At 42.1% G+C, this 26863-nt stretch overlaps 1 protein-coding gene across 2 annotated transcripts in view; it reads left to right on the top strand.

Moving 5' to 3' along the window:
- The window catches only part of LOC112121707 (VWFA and cache domain-containing protein 1), a 199782-nt gene that overhangs the window by 67807 nt on the left and 105112 nt on the right, over positions 1 to 26863 (top strand). For both annotated transcript variants that reach the window (XM_026655677.2, XM_026655676.2), the window contains exon 2: positions 12754 to 12816. In XM_026655677.2, coding sequence (XP_026511462.1) covers positions 12754 to 12816 — 63 coding nt within the window. The remainder of the gene's footprint in view (positions 1 to 12753; positions 12817 to 26863) is intronic.

Raw genomic sequence — 26863 nt, 5'->3', positions numbered from 1 at the left:
TAGGTCAGAAGTTGGAAACTGTAGAGAATTGATAGGGGAAGCAAAGGGAAACAGGGATAAGGCTATGGTTGGGATGCGGGGGGGACAGTAAGAGGGAGTTTTTAAAAATATATTAGGAACAAAAAGCATCCTGACAATGGTATTAGTCAATTACTGGATGGAAATGATAGCATTATCAATAGTGGCGCAGAAAGGGCAGAAGTGTTCAATAAATGTTTCTGTTCTGTATTTGGGGGTAAAAACAAATGTTGTTCTTCTTTGAGTACTGTCCCTATGGGAGCAGCACTCTAGGTGCACTTGCATCCCATGTGCCTCAGATCGGAGATTTTAAGTGTCAGTGTTTGTTCGGCCCACACAATTGCCCTCTGCAGCCTTGTGCCCTGCACCGAGAATATATTGAGTTGTGTGGGCAAACCTCCCTCACTTCCTTCTCAACTGCCTCAGCATACCTCAACTGATTTTTTTTCTCTCATTCTTAATATTTAGTTAGTATGAGTTGTTAGTTCCTTTTGTGTTACTTAGCTGTAGTAATTTTATAGTTTTTAAAAACAAAACAAAAAAACCGTAAAACAAAAAGATTTTACGTATACTTTCAGGATAAGGATCGTTCTCTCTCCACCTCTCTATTTCAATAGCCTGTCCTAATAACGTTCCCATCACAGAAAGACACAAAGCTGTGACTTGGACGTCCACTCATACATTTGCTGAACACTATGCATTCACTCATGCCTCAGCTTCTGATGCCATATTTGGCTCTACTGTTCTGTCATCAATCCTAGACTTGACTCTGAAGTCCCATCCCTCTGCAGAGGGTACTACTTGATAATCACCTAGAGTGGAGCACCCATAGGGATGAACCATACCACCTTGAAGAATGTAGGCTATGCTTGAAGAATAGGGAACTCTATCCTGGGAAGCACTGACTCTGAAAGAGATTTGGGGGATGTGGTGGATGATTAACTGAACATGAGCTCCCAGTGTGACACTGTGGCCAAAAGAGCTAATGCGATCTTGGGATGCATAAATAGGGAAATCATGAGTGGGAGTAGAGTGTTTGTTTTGCTTTTGTATTTAGCATTGGTGTGACTGCTGCTGGAATACTGTATCCAGTTCTTGTGTCCACGATTAAGGAAGAATGTTGATTAATTGGAGTGGGTTCAGAGAAGAGCCACAAGGATGATTAAAGGATTAGAAAACATGCCTTATAGTGATAAACGTAAAGAGCTCAATATAGTTAGCTAAACCTTAAAGAAAATATTAAGGGTTATTGATTATGGTTGATAGGTATTTACATGGGGAACAAACATTTAATAATGGGCTCTTTAGTCCAGCAGAAAGGAATTACATGAACCAGTGGATAGAAGTTGAAGCTAGTCAAATTCAGACTGGAAATAAGGCATACAATTTTGACACTGAACGTAATTAACCACTGGAACAATTTACCAGGGGTCGTGGTGGATTCTCCATCACTGACAATTTTTAAATCAAGATTGGATGTTTTTGTAAAAGATCTGCTCTAGGAATTATTTTGAGGAAGGTCTATGGCCTGTGTTATATAGGAGATCAGACTAGATGATCACGATGGTGTCTTCTGGCCTTGGAATCTATGACTATTGGAAATATGAAAAGATACACTGAGTGGGTGCAAGGTCTGTCCAATATAAAAGTAAGGTATCCCTGAATACATAAGGTGGCGAATTAGGGTTGTTTGTGGAAACTTACCTCTAACTTTCCAGACTTTCAAATGTACATATGTGTGCACAAAAAACCTAGAATGGTCCAGTGTGACTTTTAATAATAGTTATTGATGACCATTGTTTAAGACTTATTGAGGAGTTTTTATGACTTTCATGTAAAAAAGGAAGTGCTGGAACACTCTTCTGGTACTATCATTCATAAGAATTCTAAAAATAATAATAACGCCTGACTGGTGTTCTGCGGCGTTCCGGAGTGTACCGGCATGGCTCGAACCCTACTAAGACCTGGTGGAATTAGAGGGTGATCAGAGAAGAGTGACAAGACTGATTAGGGGATGGAAAAGCTTTCATATGAAGAGACTGAAAAGAATGGGATTGTGTACCTTAGAAAGAAGGTGATTAAGTGGGGACATAATAAAAGTATCTAAGGGTATGTCTACACTACGAGGTTAATTCGATTTTACTTAAATCGAATATGTGGAATCGATATTGCAAAGTCGAACGTGTGTGTCCACACTAAGGACACACTAAGGACAGTAATTCGACTTTGTGAGTCCACACTAACGGGCGAGCGTCGATATTGGAAGCGGTGCACTGTGGGCAGCTATCCCACAGTTCCCGCAGTCCCCGCTGCCCATCGGAATTCTGGGTCGAGCCGCCAATGCCTTCTGGGTAAAAAAAATTTGTCGTCATCCGTCCGTCACTAACGCCCTCCCTCCCTCCATGAAAGCGCCGGCGGGAAATCAGTTCGCGCACTTTTCTGGTCAGTGACAGCGCGGACGCCACAGCACTGCGATCATGGATCACGCTGCGACCATCGCTGCACTTGTGGCCGTTCTCAACACCTCGCAGCTTATCATACACCTTTCCCTGAGGCAGATGAAGAGTAATCAGGCGAGGAGGCTACGACACCGCCGTGATGGCCTGAAGTCGGAGAGTAGCACAGAGCTGTCAGAAACCACGAGCCCCAGCGCCCAGGACATCACGGTGGCAATGGGGCATGTGGATATCGTGGAACGGCGATTCTGGGCCCGGGAAACAAGCACGGACTGGTGGGACCGTATAGTGCTTCAGGTCTGGGATGAATCCCAGTGGCTGCGAAACTTTCGCATGCGGAAGGGGACTTTCCTCGAACTTTGTGAATTGCTGTCCCCTGCCCTGAAGCGCCAGAATACCAGGATGAGAGCAGCCCTCACAGTTGAGAAGCGAGTGGCCATAGCCCTCTGGAAGCTTGCAACGCCGGACAGCTACCGGTCAGTCGCGAACCACTTTGGTGTGGGCAAATCTACCGTGGGGGTTGTTGTCATGCAAGTAGCCAAGGCGATCGTGAAGGTACTGCTCCCAAAGGTAGTGACCCTGGGAAACGCGCAGGTCATCATAGATGGCTTTGCCGCGATGGGATTCCCAAACTGCGGTGGGGCTATCGATGGGACTCACATCCCTATCCTGGGACCGGACCACCAGGCCAGCCAGTACATCAATAGAAAGGGCTACTTTTCAATGGTGCTGCAAGCACTGGTGGACCATCGGGGACGGTTTACAAACATCTACGTCGGATGGCCGGGCAAGGTTCATGACGCTCGCGTGTTCAGGAACTCTGGTCTGTTTAGACGGCTGCAGGAAGGTATTTACTTCCCAGACCACAAAATAACTCTTGGGGATGTGGAGATGCCTACAGTCATCCTCGGGGACCCAGCCTACCCGCTAATGCCCTGGCTCATGAAGCCCTATACTGGCGCCCTGGACACAGAAAAAGAACTGTTCAACTACCGTCTCAGCAAGTGCAGAATGGTGGTGGAGTGTGCTTTTGGCCGTCTCAAAGGGAGATGGAGAAGCTTACTCACTCGCTGTGATCTCAGTGAAACCAATATCCCCATCGTTATTGCAGCTTGCTGTGTGCTCCACAATCTGTGTGAGAGCAAGGGGGAGACCTTTATGGCGGGGTGGGAGCTAGAGGCAAATAGCCTGGCTGCTGATTACGTCCAGCCAGACAGCCGGGCCATTAGAAGATCCCAGCGGGACGCCCTGTGCATCCGGGAGGCTTTGAAAGCTAGGTTCCTGAGTGAGCAGGGCAACCAGTGACTTTTCAGTTTGTGGACAGAAAAGCTGAATCTGCCCCCATTTCTTTACCCAGTTCATTTTGACTATCCTCTCCAGTTACATACCCCCTTCACCCCCTTCCCCTTCCCAAAAAATAAAATCATTTCGATTTTGTTAATGAACACCGTTGTCTGTATTGCTGTTTTCGCGGGAATATTTTAAACCGGGGACGCAGACTGTGGCGGGGGGCGGGTTCAGTGTTCGGATGCAAATGATGCCTCTAAACTCCCGGAATGACAGGCTCCGCACTGGTGGACTGGTTATTTCAATGGAGCCTGCCAGCACTCCTGGGGGGGACTGTGTGTATGTGTCGGCTATGTGACTTTCTGGCAGGGGGGGTAGGGTTACATATCCCCTGCTGCGTGGATCTGTGAGCCAGGATAAGGACCGCTGCATAAGATCTGTAACTGCCCTCCCCCGCCACAAAGTCACAGAGCAACCCCCCCCCCCCCCCAGAACATGAAAAACACCTCCCAGACTGACCAGGGTAACCAGTGACTGCACTGTGTATGTGTCCTGATGCTGGACCTGACACCGCCTCTGTACCCTGCTAAAGGTCACTGTCCTGTCCAATTACCAAGCCCCTTCCCCCCCTCCAGACAGACTCTCCCTCAAAAGAACCTGACTGAAACAGTAATGGAGAGAAACAAACATTTTATTGCGAACCAGACATGAAACGTGGGGTGTGAAACTTGGACGGGGGCTTGTGTGAGGTGGGTAGGAAAGGGCTTATGAAATTTTGGGGAATGTCAGCCTTCTAGTGCTAGAGCAGTCTGCAGGGGTTGACTGAAAGTTTTAACGGCCCTTGCCGCCCCTCCTTCTTTGGACTTTGGGTGAGGGGGGTGTGGGACTTGGTGGCGGGTGAGGGCGGTTACAGATAGACTGCAGCGGGGCTCTGTCCTCCTGCCTCCGGTCTTGCAGAACATCCACAAGGCGCCGGAGCGTGTCCGTTTGCTCCCTCATTAGTCCAAGCAGCTTTTCAGTAGCCTGTTGGTCCTCCTGACGCCACCTCTCCTCCCGTTCCATGACTGCTCGGTGCATTTGTGACAAGTTCTCCCTCCACTGTGTCTGCTGGGCTGCCTGGGCTTGGGAGCAGTCCATTAGTTCTGAGAACATGTCTTCACGCGTCTTCTTCTTCCTCCGCCTAATCTGCGCTAGCCTCTGGGAGTGTGCTGACAGGCTGGGTTGGGAGACAGTCGCAGATGTGTCTGTGTGAATTGTAAAAAGGGAGTGAATTCCTGAGACAGATAAATGAAATTGTATACAAAGAACCTAGTCTTTCTCTGTGAACAAGACCATGCACTGAACCTCTCACATGCGCACTCAGGACAAGGTCGAATTTTCGGCCGTCGCCTTCAGTGCCTGTGGACTTGCGGAGGTCTTGGAGTGTTCAGAGAACTGTGGCTGGAGACCTGAACTTCTGGAGCGGGCAATAATGGTAAGCCGCAGACTTGTGGCTGCTTAAAACTCCAGCAGTAGCACTGGCCTCCTTTCACATTGAAAGCAATGCCAGTCTCTGCTGCCAGCAATCAGGACAGCATGAACTCTGCCCCTGTCCCACCCCCTCGCGGCTGTCCCAGGGAAAGATCCCTGTATGCTGCCCCTCTCCCTCCACCGCGTGGCTGTCAAGCAGTCCCAATACTAACATTCCCCTCCCTAATTCAAAGCAGGGCGTCATGAGCGACATCACCCTCCTGAGGATCCCGGACACCCAGAGAGAACGCATGCTGCGGGAAAGCATGCAGAAACCGGGGCCGTATGCCGCCATGCTATGTCGTGCGATGATCCCGGAGTACTTGATTGTGGCGTGGAGGGGACATGTCTGCTACCACGGAGGGCCCACTAAGATCGCCCTACCCCGGAACCTGATCAACAGGCTTGAGCTCTACCTCCACGAGACCTACGAGGAGTTCTCCTACGAGGATTTCTCGTCGATCCCCGGCCACATTGACCGGATTTTCGCGTAGGTGCACTGGGACTTTGGAGTGGAGCGTCTTGGGCCTGGGAATCATGTAGTAACGGACATTGTGAAAATTTTTTAAAACACTTGGGACTAAATTGAGAAGAGCCTAAGACAGAGAAATCATGAAAACCCATTTGTTACCTTTGTAAATATTCCTGTTTTGTACCTGATTATTTTTTTACTAGTTTACAGAACTTTTATAAATGTACATTGTTAATAGTAGAAATATTACCGTTCTGTTTTAAATAAATGTTTACATGTTTACAGCACTTACTGCTTGATCCTTCCCCTGATTCTGTGTCCGGGGTAAGGGATGGGGACGGTTGGTACGGGATCTCGGTAAGGGTGATGAAGAGCTCCTGGCTGTCGGGGAAATCAGCGGTGCCAGCGCTGTCGACTGCCTCGTCCTCCTCATCTCCTTCTTCATCTTCCCCGTCCGCTGTCATGTCCGACGAGGAACCGGCCGCGGACATGATCCCATCCTCGGAGTCCACGGTCAGGGGTGGGGTAGTGGTGGCGGCCGCTCCCAGGATGGAATGCAGTGCCTCGTAGAAACGGGATGTGTGGGGCTGGGATCCGGAGCGTCCGTTAGCCTCTTTGGTTTTTTGGTAGCCTTGTCTCAGCTCCTTGATTTTCACGCGGCACTGCGTTGCATCCCGGCTGTAGCCTCTCTCTGCCATGGCTTTGGAGATCTTCTCGTAGATCTTAGCATTCCTTCTTTTGGAGCGCAGCTCTGAAAGCACGGACTCATCGCCCCACACTGCGATGAGATCCAAGACTTCCCGATCAGTCCATGCTGGGGCCCTCTTTCTATTAGATTGCACGGCCATCTCTGCTGGAGAGCTCTGCATAGTTGCCACTGCTGCTGAGCTCCCCTCGATGTCCAAAGAGGAACTGAGATTCAAACTGCCCAGACAGGAAAATGAAAATGAATTCAAATTTTCCCGGGGGTGTGGCTGGTCAGAGCATCCGAGCTCTGACTGCTGTCCAGAGCGTCAACAGAGTGGTGCACTGTGGGATAGCTCCCGGAGCTATTACCGTCGATTTCCATCCACACCTAGCCTAATTCGATATGGCCATGTCGAATTTAGCGCTACTCCTCTCGTTGGGGAGGATTACAGAAATCGATTTAAAGAGAGCTTTATGTCGAACTAAATGGCTTCCTGGTGTGGACGGGTGCAGGGTTAATTCGATATAACGGCGCTAAAGTCGACATAAAAGCCTAGTGTAGACCAGGCCTAAGATAATGAATGGTGTAGAACAGGTAGATAGGGAGCTTCTACTCTCCGTGTTACAAAACACAAGAACAAGGGCACGTGAAATTGAAAGACTGCAAATTTAAAACAGAAAAGGAAATACTTTGTCCATAATTTATCAAAATTTAAAAAACTGGATAACCACAAGAATAACCAAAGTGGTGATGATTGATGCCAAGAAAAAAAAGTACTGGAAGGGAAATGAAACTTCACATTTCAGGATGTAAGACAATGTCTAACTATTAGATTAGAATGACACCTTCGTTTGGGGGAGGGGCACAGATTACCCCACATCTGCCTACCGTAGGGTTATTTGCACCTTTGTCAGAGGCATCTGGAGCTTGCTCCTGTTGTATGGACCTTGAGTCTGACCTAGCATGGCAATTCCTATGTTCCTAGAGCTGTTGTTGGACTGAATGATGACGGGTCAGGACAAATAATCTTGAATGACCATCTCATTAAACACTTGTATAATTGTTCCTGTTCAAGTGAGCTAGGATTCTGCTGCCATCTGTTAAGCAGACTCAATTAAACAGCAAGGGGTGGGGAGAATAAAGTAAAGATGCTAATACATTGTGCAAACCACACTGAGAATGCTCTCTCAAATATTTCTCTTTTTTTGTAAGTTTCTGGAATTTAAATTTACCTTTCAATCTGTGGAATCTCTTCAATTTCTTTTGGAAGTTGACTAAAGACACTTTTTCTGGTTAGAAAATTAAATAACACTATGTAAATGTTCACATGTGCTTTGTGCACTGGTTAAATAACAATAAAAGGCAAAAGGATCAGGGGTTCTTATCTGTGAATTGCTCTGTGATTTACTCTTTTCTCCATTTGGTACAATCCTTAGTGCAGATTACTGGTTTAGATTAATTGTTGAAAATTGCACTTTGGCTAATAGGTTTCTTACTTTTCTTGCATAGTTTTAATAAAAATGAGAAAACTGAATGTTTGTACAGAGATGACTTTTTTTTTTATTTTTGTAAGATTAAAATTCTCCTGATATGCAGAGGGAAATAATTTTTGCTCTTTGCTCTTTTTAAATTTTGCTATAATAGCTGTATTATATAGGAAATAGATATCTAAGTAATAGAATTGCTGGGAGAGGTAGAAGAGCAATTCGTCTGTAACCTGAAGGAAGGATCAGGGGATCTATGAATTGCTCCATGATTTATCCCTTTCTCCAACTGGTGGGATCCTAATTTAGTGTGGATTTCTGGTTTAATTCATTGTTGAAAATTGCAGTTTGGCTAACAGGTTTTTACTTTTCTTGTATAGTTTTAATAAAACTCAGAAAATTCTATGCCTGAAAAGAATATTTTAAAGAATTTGACTAAAATTGATCTTAATCCAAAATAGGCTTAAAATAAAAAAACTTTATTTCAGTGGCCAAATGAATGACTATAAGTAGTGATTTTTTTTGTAACTGTTCATAACATGCTCTCTCATTATTTTGATATTTCATAAACACAGCTATATTTAAAGGCATAGGGGAAGGGTCAGCTTTGTATTAAGGACAGGAAGCTTCATTCTTGCTAGCTGACAGACTGTTTCCTTGTTGTTTCTTTTGATATCTGGAGATTAAATGCTATGTGGGGAGAAAAATTCAATTATTTAAAACATTTTGCATCAAAATGACACCCTTTAATGTATTTTTCTCTGATGTTAAATTTATCTTCTCATCTAAAGGGGAAAAAAATATGTTTGTAGTTTAAGTACCTGAGCAGAGCTTTTAACAAAAGTCTGGAAAGAAGAAGAAATCTGCATGTATGTCTTTAGAGTAGTCGCATTTTGCCTTTTTATCCTTCTAGGCTCCCTGGGACTTGTGAACTGGGGAGGTTTACTGCTGCCCTTCCAAATAATGCTCTCAAATTAAGAGTTCAAATTTCTGAAATTCCTAAAGTCCTCAAGAGGAAAAGGGATAAGGGGAAGTGATGGTCATAAGCCAAGATTTTCCAGAGTGCCTCTGCTGGCTGTGTATGCGTACATTCTGACTAAAAGCAAATAGGCCAGACTCTCACCTGGAAAACTTATGCAGTTGTTGAACAACTTCTTCTATTCAACTTTGTTTGATTCAATGTTAAATGCCTTATGTAGCTCTAAATAATTCTGATTTCATATTGTTAAAACTTAGGAGATCTGAACGGTGAGTCTGGGACGTCTGTTTCAGACTTACTGCATTGCTGTAAACGTGAAGCATTCCATCAACTTCATGTCCTCCACCGTAGTGTCTCTGAATAGCTGTCATGGCACATATGTAGCCAGATAGGAACAGCTGGTATTCTTGCTGCTGCATTTCCATGCATTGGGCTCCATGTTGATGTATGCGATGTCCACTCTCTGGGTGAAATCCTGACCCTGTTTAAATCAATGGCAAAACTCCCATTGACTTCAGTAGAGCCAGATTTCACCCTCTTTTGTTTTTTCTTTTGTGTCATTGACGTTTTAGTGTCTTTGAAGTCTATAATGTAATCCCCAATGCTTCACTCTCTTCCCTATGTGATGCACTGAGGCTCCGGTAAATGGTAGAGAGGCTGCATTGCTAAAGTGCCATAGGCCATAAGTTTTTGTGGAGTAACTTCAGTTTAGATTGTGGTGGCGGTTGTTTACTTTTTTTCTTCTCAGAAGTAAAGTGATAGGACAGGTGCAGAAGCAAAAGTTTTAATCTGAGCCGTATTGGTTAAAGCCTTCAGTAAGGAGCAAAATGGCTACATATTGTACTGCAGCATTACTACAGGATTCTTAAATAAAGGAAAACATCACTGAAAAATGAGTCACTTTAATATGTATAAAAATCCCACAGTAATAATTTATTATGGCTTTTGTTATTTTTTTTAAGATATGCCCCTAAATATTAAACATAATTTAACATTAACATTCAAAGGGACAACTGGGTTTTTTAAAATTATTTTTCTAGCATTTAGTCGTCTTAAAATTTTGACATAATATTTATTTAATCAACAATTTACTCCCTTTCCATTTCAGTTTTTTTCCCCCTTGTTGTTTCTGAAGTACAAACCAACAAGTTGCACCTCTGATGGTTGGCTTCTTTTTTTTTTTGCAAAGCACCCTGAGGTCAGGTGTCTGGGTGAAAGCTGCTATATTCCAGCAATGAATGGCAAATATTTTAATTAATTTTAAAATTTCCCCCTCCCCAGCATGTGACAAATCTAATATATCAGGAATTCGTGTTCTAATAGAGCAAGGTTGGGGTGGGGCAAAGGACTGGGCAATCTATTCATTTATTTTCCCCATTAAAACTAAAATCAATCCCCATAGCTACATACAAGAGGGAAGATGACACCCCTGGGCAACTAAATGTATTAAACTGTGCTTCATCAGAAATAGTTGTGGTTTGTTCCTGAATGGTCTGCTGAGTGTATTGATGGTGTCATTCCATGTTCATCATGGTATTTGAAGTGGGGAATCTTCTAGGAAACGTTGAGAATATCTTCGCCAGGGACCTTTTTGTAAATACCTACCCATCAATTCCATCTGGTCCATCACAAAAGCAAAATGCTGCCCATTTGAAATATTTTTTTTTTTTAGATCTGGGAATAAACCATCTGTGGCAGGGATTGTTTTAGCAGTGCTCTGTTGAAAGTCAGAGGTGTACTCGCAGTATAAATGCCTAGCTGGAGCTATCCCAAGGAGAAGATGAACTCAGACATTTTGAGAAGGTTTCCTTGCACCTTACTTTGAATTTGATGACAGAATTTAAACAAGGTGCTCCTGAGAGTCCTTGCCAGGATATAACTACTGTTGGTGGTGATATAAAGCCTATGAAGGCTCCACACACACATACGAACATAAGAACGGCCATACTAGGTCAGACCAAAGGTCCATCTAGCCCAGTATCCTGTCTTCTGACAGTGGCCAATGCCAGGTGCCCCAGAGGGAATGAACAGAACAGGTGATTCATTCCCTGTCGCCATTCCCAGCTTCTGGCAAACAGAGGCTAGGGACACCATCCCTGCCCATTCTAGCGAATAGCCATTGTTGGACCTATCCTCCATGAGCTTATTCAGTTCTTTTTTGAACCCTGTTATAGTCTTGGCCTTCACAATATTCTCTGGCAAAGAGTTCCACAGGTTGACTGTGTGTTGTGTGAAAAAATACTTCCTTTTGTTTGTTTTAAACCTGCTGCCTATTCATTTCATTTGGTGAACCCTAGTTCTTGTGTTTATGAGGAGTAAATAACACTTCCTTATTTACTTTCTCCACAGCAGTCATGATTTTATAGACCTCTATCATATCCCCCCTTAGTCGTCTCTTTTCCAAGCTGAAAAGTCCTAGTCTTATTAGTTTCTCGTTATATGGCAGCCGTTCTATACCCCTAATCATTTTTGTTGCCCTTTTCTGAACCATTTCCAGTTTCAATATACCTTTTTTTGAGATGGGGTGACCACATCTGCACGCAGAATTCAAGGGTGTACCATGGATTTATGTAGTGGCAATATGATATTTTCTGTCTTACTTATCCCTTTCTTAATGATTCCCAGCATTCTGTTCACTTTTTGACTGCCGCTGCACATTGAGTGGATGTTTTCTGAGAACTATCCACAGTGACTCCAAGAACTCTTTCTTGAGTGGTAACAGCTAATTTAGACCCCCATCATTTTCATGTATAGTTGGGATTATGTTTTCCAATGTGCATTATTACTTTGCATTTATCAAGATTGAATTTCATCTGCCATTTTGTTGCCCAGTCACCCAGTTTTGTGAGATCCTTTTGTAGCTCTTCGCAGTCTGCTTGGGACTTAACTATCTTGAGTAGTTTTGTATCATCTTCAAATTTTGCCACCTCACTGTTTACCCCTTTTTTGAGATTATTTCTTATAAACTGGGGGACAGTTTATTTACCTCTCTCCATTCTAAAAACTGACCGTTTATTCTTACCCTTTGTTTCCTATCTTTTAACCAGTTACCAATCCATGAGAGGACCTTCCCTCTTATCCCATGACAGCTTACTTGGCTTAAGAGCCTTTGGTGAGTGACCTCATCAAAGGCGTTCTGAAAATCTAAGTACACTATATCCACTGGATCTCCCTTGTCCACGTGCTTGTTGACCCTCTCAAAGAATTCTGAAAGACCTTTGCTTTCCTACTCTAGAAACTTAAAGACTGGGATAGTAATTGCTGTTACACCAGCATCTTCTGACGTGGGGATATTCAATGCCAGTCTCACTTCCTAGCAGGCATACAAAATCAGGTCTCATTCTCGTGTCATCCAAACACAGAGACCCACCTTATAGCCTCTAGCCCACAGACTTTTGGATACAGGCAAAAGCCAACAACTGAGGATCAGAAATGAATTAAAAACTTGGAGAATGTGGAAAGAATAACTTTTTGAAAGAGCTTTATTATGTTAAATGTTTAGTATCTGTAAACAATTATAGTATTCAGAGGTACAGATTTTAAATAGGAAGCATAGATATTTTAAATTATACCAGTTGGATAAAATAGCAGAGGCTCTGCAAATAACATCCTGTATTTTTCTTTTTAAAAACATAAACATCTGCTTTACTTATTTAATTATAGAAGCATGTATTTTTCTTGCATAAACGTGGTTATCTTTAGCTAAAGTTGACAGTTTTAAAAACTGTTTTAAATGACTCATAATATGAAATCTGTCCTTTCCTAACATATTGCATTCTTATTGTTTTTTTCCCTTCAATATTGCTTGAAATCAGTATTATGCTAATGTTCCTTAAGCACCATTTCTGATTTTATTACAGCGGATATTCAACTCCTTTGTGTATACCGAAAAAATCTCAAATGGAGAAAGTGAAGTTCAACAGGTAAGGAAAAAATGGAATGTATAAAAATCCCGGGCTACCCGTTGGGTGAAAGTGTTGGGTTTTTAAAGGGACACAGTCAACTTAAATATCACACTTTTGTCTGATTTTATTTTATTGACTATTCTTACACATGAAATCAGAATGAACAATAACTGAAGGTTGTTTACTTTGTACCCATCTGGTAGCTTCGCTCTCCCCTGAATAGTAAGGCAATTTACTTCTCTGTACGGGTTTTTCACTCAGCAACAAGGGAGAGAAAAACATGTCTAGTATAGGCAGGACTTGGAGACAGATATAGTATTGACACTGCTTTCCTAAAAAAAAAATTGACTAGATTTCAAGTTGACTGTGCCCTTTAAATAATCTTCATTTTAGGTGCATGTTTAGTGATCAGTAACACATTGGCATTGTATATGCAGTGTTGTGTACTTGTGAGCTTTCAAATTTAATCTCAGCCAAAGCTCATCTGATTTATGTGCAGATATATGATTAGCTTATTACATCTGTTTGCATCACTCAAATTTTTGTCTGCTTATTTAAAATAATAGATTTGAAAATTCAACGTATGTTTGGGTTAAAAAAAATTAAATCTTGAGTTTAATATTAGGTAAGTGTGGGCCCCCACATTGGTTATTTCTATTTTAATACACTGCAGTGCATGAAACAAAGGTTATGTTTGGGTAAATATAAAGGCTAAAGGATCAGATTGAATGAAAAAGACAAACCTAAAATTCTAATTTTACTTTCAACTTATTCTCAGAACTCCATCTCATGCTAAATGTGATCAATTTTGATAGAAATGGCAAACATGGTTTTATGTAACTGATCTAGGGACTAGAACAAAGAACTGCCTTTTGATTCCCACTTAAGCCACTAACTCACTTATGTGACCTTTTGCAAGTAACTTGACCTCCTTAGACTCCATCAAACCTATTTTAACATTCAGTAAAAACAAAACTGCCTCAGAGCAGAGTTTTCCTAGGGGAAAAATGAATTGCCCACAAAACATGCAAGTAATTTTTAATTTGGTGGCAGGACAGTTGTACTCTTTCAAGAGCATTTTACAACTTTGCATCAGCATATGCATTTAAATTGGATGTGCAGATAAGTAAACAAACTCTCCAAGTAACTACTGTAACTAAATTGAAGAAGCTATCAGAAATAAATTGCTTTCCAGGGCAAAAAGTCAAAATAGAGATGAGCTTGAATTAAACTCTGGATTCAGATATAGTACACTCAAACTTTAGGCAAATTGGAATTTGAAATTGGAGCTCAGCCCTTCTCTAGTTCAAAGGAAATACAGTAATTTGGATATGGTTATGGTCATTCTTGGAGTTGAGTTAATATGTGGAAAATGGAATAATATAAGAAAAATTCTAGCAATTTTAGGTACTATTTTAAAAAAAATCTTCAGTTTTAAGAATGTTATTCTTTGCTGGAGTTGAAATTAAAGTGCATAATATATCAGAGCTCAACTTTCATGCTTGTCTATGATAGTATGATTAGTGACCCAGGATGAAAAGTAGACTGTCAGATAAAAGAAATCATACATTTTAAAAATCACCCCAAGTGTAAGTAAGCCCAGCTTAGTTTATGAAAACTCAAAGATTGGTAAAAGGGAAATTTTACTCTTCATCTTTGGTGCTTCTTGTGTACTATTTGAATTCATGCAGGTTGGTGAAACTAGATTGACTGGTGTGATAACACTGTTCATAGGAATTGACAGGGGAGATTCTAGTCAATTATCCTGTCTCTGACAGTTACCAATACTAGACACTACAGAGGATGGTGGATAAACTCCGGCAGTGGATATTATGCAATAGCATGTGCTCTGTGGGAGAAGTTTTTTTTCCTAGTACCAGTTGAAGGTTGGGTTGTGTCCTGAATTGTAGATGATGTTGTTTATATGAATATCTAATCTTTTTAATGTAACCTGCTAAGTAGTTTGCCTCAATATTTTGTTGCAGTCAGTTCCATGCATTAAATGTGTTTGTAAACTTGCTGCCTTTCAATTCAGTTGGGGAGTCAGTTCCTTTGTGCTTGTAATATGAGAGAGGAGGGGGAAGTATGATAGGAGGGCCTTCTCTGTTCCATTTTCTATTTCCCCTGTAGAGCTCTGTACTGTCATCTAAGTCACCTTGTATTTGTAGCCGCTTTTAACTAAATTGTGTGGAAGATTTTCTCTGTTTCTAAGAATTTTCCTTATCCTTCTCTGGACTTCTTCTATTTCTGCTTTGTTTGTTTTTTTTTTAAGCTGAGGTGATCAGAACTGGACACAGTAATGAGGATCAGGATGTGCTATCCATTTGGTATAAAGGCCTTGAATTAGTTTCAGTATTATTCTCTATCCCATTCCTAACAGAGCATTCTCAAATTGCTGCTTTTTTAGACTATTATTGTGACTCAACTCGATCAGAGGTTTTTAGGGAGCTGTCCCCAATGACACGCCAGTCTCATTATATCACTGGTCTGTGTGTATAAAAATATTTTTTTCTTGAGTGATTACAGGTAATTGTGAACCCACCTATGTGTTTGAGAAGTTCAAATTATTTCTTCCCAAGTGCATTACCACTAAATTTCTAAACTACATTTCATTGTGTTGCCTAATTGCCTAGGTTGGATTCACTTTTCTGTTAATATTTCAGCAAAATATTTGTATATAAATAAAATTTAAAAAATTTCAATTAACATTAGGTCTTAACAAATCCATTTGTTCTAACTAAATATATTTTTTTATCCTAAACTTCCTGACAGTTTCCCTTTCTAAAATTTAATTACTCATTGCGATATGCAGCATTGTTCCCAAAGAAACCATGGCAACAGTGTTGCGGAAACAAAATAATAATACCAACAAAGAGCTGAGGACATTTCTAATTTATTTAATTCACTGGTGTTTTATGCACTAAGGTTTACTTTTGTTTTGTTAGGAATTTAGTGTACTTACTATAGCTGCATCCATCCGTATTATATATCTAAATATCGTACAACTATCCAAAACATACAAAAATTCACACTACTTTCTCATAATTGTACAAAAAATGGCTTTTTGTCATTAGGGACATAAAAAGGGCTCAGTGATTATACTGTCCCTAAAAGAGATCTCTCGTGTCATAGTATCAAACCTATATACTAGTGAGGAGTAGTAATTAAGTTTATAGTACTGTTCATTGTCTGGAATTTTCAGAAATATTGCCAGTCATGTTTTTTGGTAGGTTCCTAATTTTTTCTTGAAGGAAGTTGAATGCATATTGGTAATATAGTACTTTAAAAATACTGGATTAATGATGGATTCTAAAGTTTTCATATTACTACTAGTCTTAAATTAACATACTGTACATTAATATTTAAACCAATTTAAAGGGCTATGTTAATTATCACAGTATAATATTTGGATTGAACCTGGTGCCACACCATATTCTATTTGTATAAACATGCACAGAATCACTGGTGGTGAAGATTAATGTTAAAATCTTGGATTTAAAAAGCTACTCTGTTACCACTAGGTTTTAAAAAAATTATTGCCCTCTGGAGATTACATTTTAAACTCAAGGGTCATTGGTTTTCACTTCAGACAACCATGAAGGCTGTGAAGTAAATAAGATGGGGACAGGCAGAGAGGAGCTTGTGCTTAACTCAGGAGAGCGGGGAAGAGGGAAAGGAGGGAAAGAACCTTGTATATTCTTCCAGTTTAGATACAGTGGAACTTATTGTGATGGTTTCCCCCCTGGGATGCCACCTGGAACTGAGGTACCACTGAGCCCTCTGACTCACCAGCCTGGGTTTCCATTCACACGGTGCTGCTGTGACAAGTTGTAGACCACTCCTGGTCCTATACTCCCACCAGCATTCGCACAGGCAGGGACACATCCAGCTGCAGTTACATGAGGTTGACCAGCCACTACATGAACCAACAATAGAGAGACTACAGTTAAGATATCACCAGCTTCTGAGCCTAGGAGCCCAGAGCTGTACTGTCCTGCCGTGGCCGAAACCCTGACCAGTATGAATTTATTACCCAGTTTGCCCCCCTCTCAATGTGGAGAGGAATATGCAACAAGCCTGTGTTAAACCAAGCTGAGACTCTTCTCCAGACACTTCACTTAAAGGCACACTGGTTTAGATGAAAACATAAAACAAGTTTATTATCTACAAAAGATGGATAAGTAGGGCCCTACCAAATTCATGGCCATGAAAAACGTGTCACAGACCGTGAAATCTGGTCTTTTGTGTGCTTTTACCCTATGGTATGGGATGAGATTTTGAAAAGTGAGTAGTGATTTGGTGGCCTTAGTTTTTGGATGCCCAAATTGAGACACCTTAAAAGGGACTGCTTTTTCAGAAAGTGCTGAGGCAAACTCTCGACAGATTGGCCATAAGATGTCTTAGGTTGGGTATCCAAAAATGGAAGCAACCAAAAATCATTAGTTGCCTTGAAAAATCTATGCCATACTGTATATGGTATTAGAAAGAATGTGGCTTATTGTGCAGTCCATTGTAAAGAAATTTGTTTCTGTATGAGCATGCACAAATGTGTGTGCTTGTGTGCAACATGTCCAAAATGGGGCAATTGTCATGGTAAGTTGAAGTTTTAGTCCTTAAATCATCTTGACGTTGGTAAAGAAGGGCTCACTGGCTTTAATTTAAAGTTGAAGAATAATATCTTTCACTACCATTTCTGGGTGGTCTGCACACCACATAAAAGTCACATGGGCTAAATTATACATATCAGATGGCTTTTGAAAGTAAAAAGTGTGCTTGGGAAATTCAGAAACTGAAGTGGCTCTTCTTTATTGAAGCCTTCATTACACTTTTTTTTACTTGAGAGAAAAAAAACACACTAGCTTAAATCCCCATCACAGATGCACACATTAACTCTAGACATTTATTTATATCTACTTAAACATTGTAAGTAGTGTGATGAGTACTTAACTGTCACAGAAGAAAAATGGGGCCACAATAGAGTATAATTACTGTGGTTAAAAGCTCAATATTGAAGTGGATAGAAGAATAATTGAGCACTTCTGTTTTATTAATAACTTGGTCTTTCAGTCCTAATGAATCATGAGTAGTATAACTGGAGTTTTATGACTAAGAGCGATACATCCAACTGAGCATCTTGAACAAATGCAAATAAAATGTAAGCAAATTAAATCCCCTATGACTGGCTCCTTTTTTTTTTTTTGGTCAGTCATTAACTTTTTCTTACCAACTGATGCCCGAAGGCAATTATTTATAGTTTTCTGGAAAGCCACTCAATTTTTATTTAAAAAACAAAACAAAAAACACCATGTAAACAATGACGTCTAGGGAACAGAGAGGGAAAAACTACAGCTGTTGGCCTTAAGCACCAGCGATTAATACAATCAACTGTCTTTATGCCACACAAGGAGTGGTTTTAAGTTTAAAACTTTAGACCCTTTGTGCTCTCAAAATCTAGAGCTGTCTATTTCTTAAGAGTAATCTGTACAGTAGGATTCCATGTCATTCTGTGTGTCACTCTGAAACATAGAATGTCTGAGTCCATGAGAAACGATGGATAAAGCTACAAGCATAGTTGAGAGCACTTTTTGTTCAGAATATCATAATGTTCAATCATCACTGGGATTCACAGTCTGTTACTATCTGGTTATTAAGTTCTGACCCACTTTTACTACTAGTGCCATATAACCTTTTCCACGTTGACGTAAGTATTTGCACCATAGATGTGGGGCCTGGTGTCAGTGACTTCCCTATAAAGAGAGTTTGAATCTTAACTGAGTTACATGCATTAAGAATAGTTTTAATATTCTAGTCATCAGACTGAGAGGAAAGGAAGGTAAGAATAAGCATTTCTTCAAATGGGTGGTTTAAGTCACACATGACACAGGAAATATTCTGGGGAGAGTAGAAGAATTTGCAGATGAGAGTGGAGAGCATCTGTTCAAGATTGTGAGACATCAAGGTTCCTGATAGTTCAGAGAATGTAAGTTTAGAATCCAAAGTCAAAGATGCATAATGATAGTTTTGATTGAACAATTTTTTGGATCAATTTAAGATATGTTGAATTGAAGGAAGTTAGGACAGGCCCAAGAGTTTTTTGAATAGCTTGACAGAAGTGAATTGAAGAAAGCGTAAAGGGGATATAGCATCTGAACTTTGGACTCACCCTCTATCCCCCCTCCCCTTTCCCACCCTCAACAAGCCAACCTTCAAACCTACCTTCCTCTGTAACTATTGCTCAGTCTCCCCTCGTCTTTTCTTTTTAAGCTCAAAACTCCTTGAGTGAAAAGTTTTTACAATAGCTGCCTGAAATTCATATCCCCCAACTCTGTCCTGGATCCCTTCCAGTCTGGCTTCTCTCTCCCTGTCACTGATACGGCTCACCAAGGGTTTAATGATTTCAAAGTCCTCACATCTGGCCAGGTGTACTCGTTCTTCTCTGTGACTCCCCTGCTGCTGTTGACCACACCGTTTTTCATGGCAACTTATTCTCCTTTGTCTTTTTTGTGACACTGTCCTCTCCTAGTTCACCTCCTCCCTCACTTTAGTTCCCATAGTGCCTCCTTTACTGGATCCATCTAGTCTATGCATTTGTATGAACCCTCCTTATAGCAGTATCTGATCCCCTCCTATTTTCACCTAGAAATAATCTCTCTCCACCTTCCTTTGCAGCTTCTTGTGTGGAGTTTGATGATGGTGATGGTTGGGGCTTTGTGAATTTTTTATTGAGGAAAAGCTAAGTCAAAGAGGAGAGGAGTTTTGTATTTTGTATTGAACGCAATGCGTGGTGTTGCTTTTCTGGTAGTGAGTTTCATAGCCTAGGTTCTCCTCCTTTCTTGCAGTGTCTGAGTTTTCCACAAATTGCTGTCCTAGGCCCTCTCTTCTTCTCCCTCTACATCTTAACTTTGGGTGATTTCTTTTGATCACATAACTTCAACTGCCATTTCTACCTTCCCTGACCATTCATAAATGTGCCTCTTCATTCCTGATCTGTCTCCATCCATTCAGTCTCTGTTTCTTTGGCCTCTCCTGATCCCTTGCCATTAAATTAAACTTAACCTAGCTAACACAGAACTCCTTGCTTTCCTCTCAAGCCCTCTCCGCTCCCTTCATTTCCTATTACTCTTGCACAGCCAGGGGAAAATTAGCTAGAGGAGGGGTCAAGCAGTGAATTGTAAACTCTTGTTTGTCACTCTTTTATACGCCTGTGCCCCAAATACCTTGTCTCTGCTGCTCAGGTGGATAGTGATTGCCCAGCAGGAGTAGCAGAGTGACATGGGCTAGCTTATGCTCTGCTGTTGATTCTGCTGTCACAACTTGGTAAGATCAAGGTTTTTATGGAGGTTACAGTTCACTTAAGATTTTTAATGAAATTCTGAGCCCACAAAAATTGAAGGAGTTCTTTATGCTTTTTCCTCCATTGTATAAAGTTATTCTGTGTGAGATGCTGTTAAATAAGCAGGTCCATATGAAAAGATACACGAGTTCTGTTTGCATAGATTTTCTAGGACAGGGCTGCAGAGATAACTGACATGGGCATTCCCTTTGATGCATATTACAGACGTAGCATTTAGCAATTTTACATGCAACAACTTGTATCAATGGCTTGTGAAAAGGGTCAGGAAGTGTCACTGTTATATAAACAAGTCACCATGTCAGACTTATTATAGCACTAAGCTCTACAGAAGATGTTAGCATGGTTCCATAGGATACATTACAACTGAGAGAGAGCAGACATTCCCTAGATCTTCTGTTTGCAATCCAACCTGTCATCAGAAAGGGCATGAGTAGCTTTCCTAAATCCAACAGAGAGTTAAGAAAGATATCAGATACAATTTGGCAAGAGAACATACAAAACACCTTCTGAGGAGGATATAATAAAATTGTTGTGGTTGAAACAAATACCCTCATTTCTCTATTTTGAATCATAGAATCTTAGGAATATCAGGGTTGGAAGGAACCACAGGAGGTCATCTAGCCCAACATCCTGCTCAAAGCAAGACCAATCCCCAACTAAATCATCCCAGCCAGGGCTTGGTCAAGCCTTAACTTTATAACCGTCTAAGGAAGGAGATTCCACCACCTCCCTAGGTAACCCATTCTAGTTCTTCACCACCCTCCTAGTGAAAAAGTTTTCCCTAATATCCAACCTAAACCACCTCCACTGCAACTTGAGACCATTGCTCCTTGTTCTGTTATCTGGTACCACTGAGAACAGTTAGATCCATCCTCTTCGGAACCCCCTTTCAGGTAGTTGAAAGCAGCTATCAAATCCCCTCTTGTTCTTCTCTTCTGCAGACTAAACAATCTCAGTTCCCTCAGCCTCTCCTCATAAGTCATGTGCTTCAGCCCCCAAATCATTTTTGTTGCCCTCCACTGGACTCTTTCCAATTTTTCCACATCCTTCTTGTAGTGTGGGGCCCAAAACCGGACACAGTACTCCAGATGAGGCCTCACCAATGCCGAATAGAGGGGAATGATCACTTCCCTCAGTCTGCTGGCAATGCTCCTACTTATACAGCCCCAAATGCCGTTAGCCTTCTTGGCAACAAGGGCACACTGTTGACTCATGTCCAGCTTCTCGTCCGTTGTAACCCCCTAGGTCTTTTCTGCAGAACTGCTGCCTAGCCACTCGGTCCCTAGTCTGTAGCAGTGCATGGGATTCTTCCGTCCTAAGTGCAGGACTCTGCACTTGTCCTTGTTGAACCTCATCAGATTTCTTTTGGCCCAATCCTTTAATTTGTCTAGGTCCCTTTGTATCCTATCCCTACCCTCCAGCGTATCTACCACTCCTCCCAGTTTAGTGTCATCTGCAAACTTGCTGATAGTGCCGTCCACGCCATCCTCCAGATCATTAATGAAGATATTGAACAAAACCGGCCCCAGGACCGACCCTTGGGGCTCTCCGCTTGATACCGGCTGCCAACTAGACATGGAGCCATTGATCACAACCCATTGAGCCTGACGATCTAGCCAGCTTTCTATCCACCTTATAGTCCATTCATCCAGCCCATACTTCTTTAACTTGCCGGCAAGAAAACTGTGGGAGACCGTATCAAAAAGCTTTGCTAAAGTTTCTAAATAGTCCTAAACCACTTCTTTCTCCACAGAGGGCTGGTCACATCCTCCCCATGCTGTGCTGCCCAGTGCAGTAGTCTGGGAGCTGACCTTGTTCGTGAAGACAGAGGCAAAAAAAGCATCAAGTCATTAGCTTTTTCCACATCCTCTGTCACTAGGTTGCCTCCCTCATTCAGTGAGGAGCCCACACTTTCCTTGACTTTCTTCTTGTTGCTAACATACCTGAAGAAACCCTTCTTGTTACTCTTAACATCTCTTGCTAGCTGCAACTCCAAGTGTGATTTGGCCTTCCTGATTTCACTCCTGCATGCCTGAGCAATATTTTTATACTCCTCCCTGGTCATTTGTCCAATCTTCCACTTCTTGTAAGCTTCTTTTTTGTGTTTAAGATCAGCAAGGATCTCACTGTTAAGCCAAGCTGGTTGCCTGCCATATTTACTATTCTTTCTACACATCGGGATGGTTTGTTCCTGCAACGTCAATAAGGATTCTTTAAAATACGGCCAGCTCTCCTGGACTCCTTTCCCCCCTCATGTTATTCTCCCAGGGGATCCTGCCCATCAGTTCCCTGAGGGAGTCAAAGTCTGCTTTTCTGAAGTCCAGGGTCCGTATTTTGCTGCTCTCCTTTCTTCCTTGTGTCAGGATCCTGAACTCGACCATCTCATGGTCACTGCCTTCCAGGTTCCCATCCACTTTTGCTTTCCCTACTAATTCTTCCCTGTTTGTGAGCAGCAGGTCAAGAAGAGCTCTGCCCCTAGTTGTTTCCTCCAGCACTTGCACCAGGAAATTGTCCCCTACACTTTCCAAAAACTTCCTGGATTGTCTGTGCACCGCTGTATTGCTCTCCCAGCAGATATCGGGGTAATTGAAGTCCCCCATGAGAACCAGGGCCTGTGATCTAGTAACTGCTGTTAGTTGCCAGAAGAAAGCCTCATCCCCCTGGTCTGGTGGTCTATAGCACACTCCCACCATGACATCAGCCTTGTTGCTCACACTTCTAAACTTAATCCATAGACTCTCAGGTTTTTCTGCGGTTTCATACTGGAGCACTGAGCAGTCATACTGCTCTCTTACATACAATGCAACTCCTCCAACTTTTCTGCCCTGCCTGTCCTTCCTGAACAGTTTATATCCATCCATGACAGTACTCCAGTCATGTGATTTATCCCACCAGGTCTCTGTTATTCCAATCACATCATAATTCCTTGACTGTGCCAGGATTTCCAGTTTTCCCTGCTTGTTTCCCAGGCTTCTTGCATTTGTGTATAGGCACTTAAGATAATTCGCTGATTGTCCTGCTTTCGCAGTATGAGGCAGGAGTCCTCCTCTCTTACGCTCTCCTGCTTGTGCTTCCTCCCGGCATCCCACTTCCCCACTTACCTCAGGGCTTTGGTCTCCTTCCCCCAGTGAACCTAGTTTAAAGCCCTCCTCACTAGGTTAGCCAGCCTGCTTGCAAAGATGCTCTTCCCTCTCGTCATTAAGTGGAGCCTGTCTCTGCCACATGGGAACTTTTTTTTCACAACAGCTGATAATTGAACTAGATATATTTTCCTTCTAACATCCAAAATTTGTTCCTTCTTTCTGCCACCGCTGAAGAAATTTCACTAAATAATAATGTCTTTAATGAGATTGGCTCTTTGAGCCATTTTGACTTCATACCTCTTTTAAAAATCAGTTATGTTCATGCTTGGTTTTCCATATTGCATTCCAAACTCATTCACTGTGTAAGAATGCAGAACATAAAACTTTGTTCTAAAAATCTCAGTAAAGGATATAAATCATGCATGACCCAACCAAAGTAAATTAGACACTGGGTGAAGCTCATGGACCTTGGGAGAATTAGTTTTAGGGATCAGATGTCCAGTTTACAGGCCAAGTTGGCTTGTTGGGGAACAAAGGGAACAAAACAACACATGCACACAGCATAAAAATCCCAGAGAATCAGTCCTTGAAGCCTTCTTCATTGGAGTTTCAGCTTATGGATTTCTTTGTAGCTGGGGTTCTTGTTCCACATTCAGACTGAAGTCTGGCAGTTCTGGCCCCTACATCTGGGAGTTCTTCATCCCTACTAATCTTCCATTTACTCATTTTCCCTGCAGCTATTTGGGTTTTATAACCCTTTAGATACCCAGGAGGTTTGCAGCTAGCCTGCAAATATATACTGTAATTCCTTCTCTAAAGCTGCTCCAGGGCCAGCCTCTCTGGGCTCCTTCCTTTGGCCAGCTGCCAGATAATTCAGCTAGGGCTCCCCTTTCAAAATTCTTGGATACTCCGTAACTTCATTACCTTTTTCCTTTGACAGGTAAATTTTATATTCTAGCTATCTACGCTATGGGAAAGGACACCCGGGTGTTAATACCCATGTTTTTCCCTTCGTCCACCCAGTGTTAGGACAAGCACCTTTTTATAGACAACAGTCCTACACAGCAGTCCCCTTCTTCAGGGGAAATACCTGATGCAAACATGTTACAAAATATATTAATAGCCTTTAATAAATATCAAAGAGCTGCTTTGCCCTCACACTAACGATCCAACAAATAAAGGGTTCTTCATCACTTGAAGTATTTCAATCAAGACTGGATATCTGTCTAAAAGATGTGCTGTAGCTCAGCTAGAAGTTGTAGGTTTGGTGAAAAAATTTCTGGGTGAGGTTCTATTGCTTGTGTTATGCAGGAGTCAGAGCCAAAGGCCAGAAGAGACCACCAGATCATCTAGTGTGACCTCCTGTACATCACAGGCCACCAGCATCACTCGCACACTACACCCAACAACCAGAATTAGACCAAAGTATTACAATCCACGGGAGACTCCACTATTGTGTGTGACAGGCAGAGAATCATAGAATCGTAGCACTGGAAGGGACCTCAAGAGGTCATCTAGTCCAGTCCCCTGAACTCATGACAGGACTAAGTATTAGCGAGACCGTTCCTGACAGGTATTTGTCAAACCTGCTCTTAAAAATCTCCAAGGATGGAGATTCCACAACCTCGGTGGGCAATAGGAGGGACTGAGGACTGAGGTTCCTCATTGCCTGAGGTTCCTCATTGCCTGAGGTTCCTCATTGCCTGAGGTCCCCGCAATGGCAAGGAAATGATTAAGTGAGAGAGACCCAGATAATCCTGGCAGGTGACCTGCACCTACATCCTACAGAGGAAGAAAAAAAAACCCCCTAAGGTCACTGCCAAGCTAACCTGGGAGAAAATTCCTTCGCAACACCACACATAGCGATTCGGTCAGGCCCTGAGCATGTGAGCAAGAATTAGCCAGCAAGCACCTGAGCGAGCGAGAGAGCGAGCATGGTGCCACTTCAGCGCCCTGGCGCACCCCATCCAATGTCCCAGCTCATCTGTGGCCATCCCTGATGCTTCAGAAGAAGGAGGTTAAAAAAACAGAATACACTTGGGGAGAAAAATCCCTTCTTGATCCCTTTCACGTGGTCAGATCGTGTCAAAGCCAGGGGTGGAGCCGAGAGTTGAACCCAGATCTGCCAAGTCCCAGTTTAGGGTGTTAGCTCTCTCCTATTTCCACTAATTATTCTGTTTCTTGTTGCATCAGAGGGAAGACTTCGCATGTGTCATATAATACAAACCATGGTAGCTCTCCACCTAGTCCAGAGTGGAGCCCAATAAATTTTTTGGTAGGAAGGAGGGACAAATTCCTCTGTGAATTTAACCCTTTCACAGTCCATGAGAGAAAGCGTCTGAAGATCATGGTGAAATACGTAGGTTCTTGGGGCTACAAACCAGGAAACTGAAGAAGAATCTACAGTTAATCTCAGAACAACTGGGAGGTCAGACTAGATTATCATAGTGGTCCTTCTGGTCCTAAAAATCTATGGATCAGATTGCTGCATTTGTCACTGATGCAGGTCAGATAGTGCCTAAAAAGTTCATCCCACACAGTCCAAACCCAAGGAAGAGAAGAATAATGCTCTTGGCTGCCATCCACTTCCCCTCAGTTTCACGTATCAGCACTCCATGCCCATGTAGTCTTGACCTTAAAAAACTATCAGTCAGTTCTAATGTTCCTCAGCTGAATACCCAAAACATTAACAGGAAAAGCACACCAATGTTTCATTTTAAGATTCTTAATAATAAAAGGGACCTTTTGTTAGAGGTCCCTTATCAGTCAGATATGATCCAGCTTTGCCTTGGGCGCTTCACTACCATAGCCAGTCTTGATGTGAGTGACAATGGAAAAAGCCGTGAATTTGTTGTAATCGATCTTGTACGTTAGCACATAAATTGGATTCTAACAAAGGTTAAGTAGCATGTTGGGAAGACAGGCTGTTTTTTTTTCTCTTGCAGTAGACAAAGCCCTTTAAAATATTTTAAGGAAAGAGAGAAGAAAAGGGTACGTAAAAAAAATAATCAGTGAGGGTATTAGATGACAGGGCTTTCCTTACACTCTCTGGTGCTTGTAGGCTGAAAGGGGTGTTTATCATGCCAACACTTCATATTAATGGTCTAAGTGACAATTTTTACTTAATGCTGAGAGAGAGCCAATTAAAAGGTAGCCAATAATAGGTGTGAAGGTGTCTGTCCTTTTACTTAAGAGATTGTCTAATGTAACTCTGAAGGATACAGCAGTCATGAATGAGGTTCAGTTGCAGATTTCAGTAAGAAATACATCTCCATGTATTGTCTAAAGGAATTTGGAGATCATTTTGACTTCTGCATTATCTCCTCAGCTGCTTCCACATCTGTAAAATGAGGATATAGTTCCAGTGGTGTTGAGACTTAATGTTTTTAAGGTACATTGATAAAATAAACGATATAAATATTGATGTGATTATAATACACCTCTACCCTGATAGAACGCGACCCTATATAACACAAATTCGGATATAACGCGGTAAAGCAGTGGGGAGCCCCGGGCCCTTTAAAGCACCACCCGAGCCCTGCTGCTTTACCGCATTATATCCGAATTCGTGTGGCGCCCCAGGCCCTTTAAATCACCGCCCCCTTTAAATCTGGCAGCCGGGCTCGGG

The sequence above is a fragment of the Terrapene carolina genome, unplaced genomic scaffold, assembly GCF_002925995.2.
Source record: "Terrapene carolina triunguis isolate 2854851 unplaced genomic scaffold, T_m_triunguis-2.0 Scaffold210, whole genome shotgun sequence".
Classification (NCBI taxonomy): domain Eukaryota; kingdom Metazoa; phylum Chordata; order Testudines; family Emydidae; genus Terrapene; species Terrapene triunguis.
The sequence above is the reverse complement of the archived record's forward strand: the minus strand, read 5'-3'. Positions and strand labels throughout refer to the sequence as shown.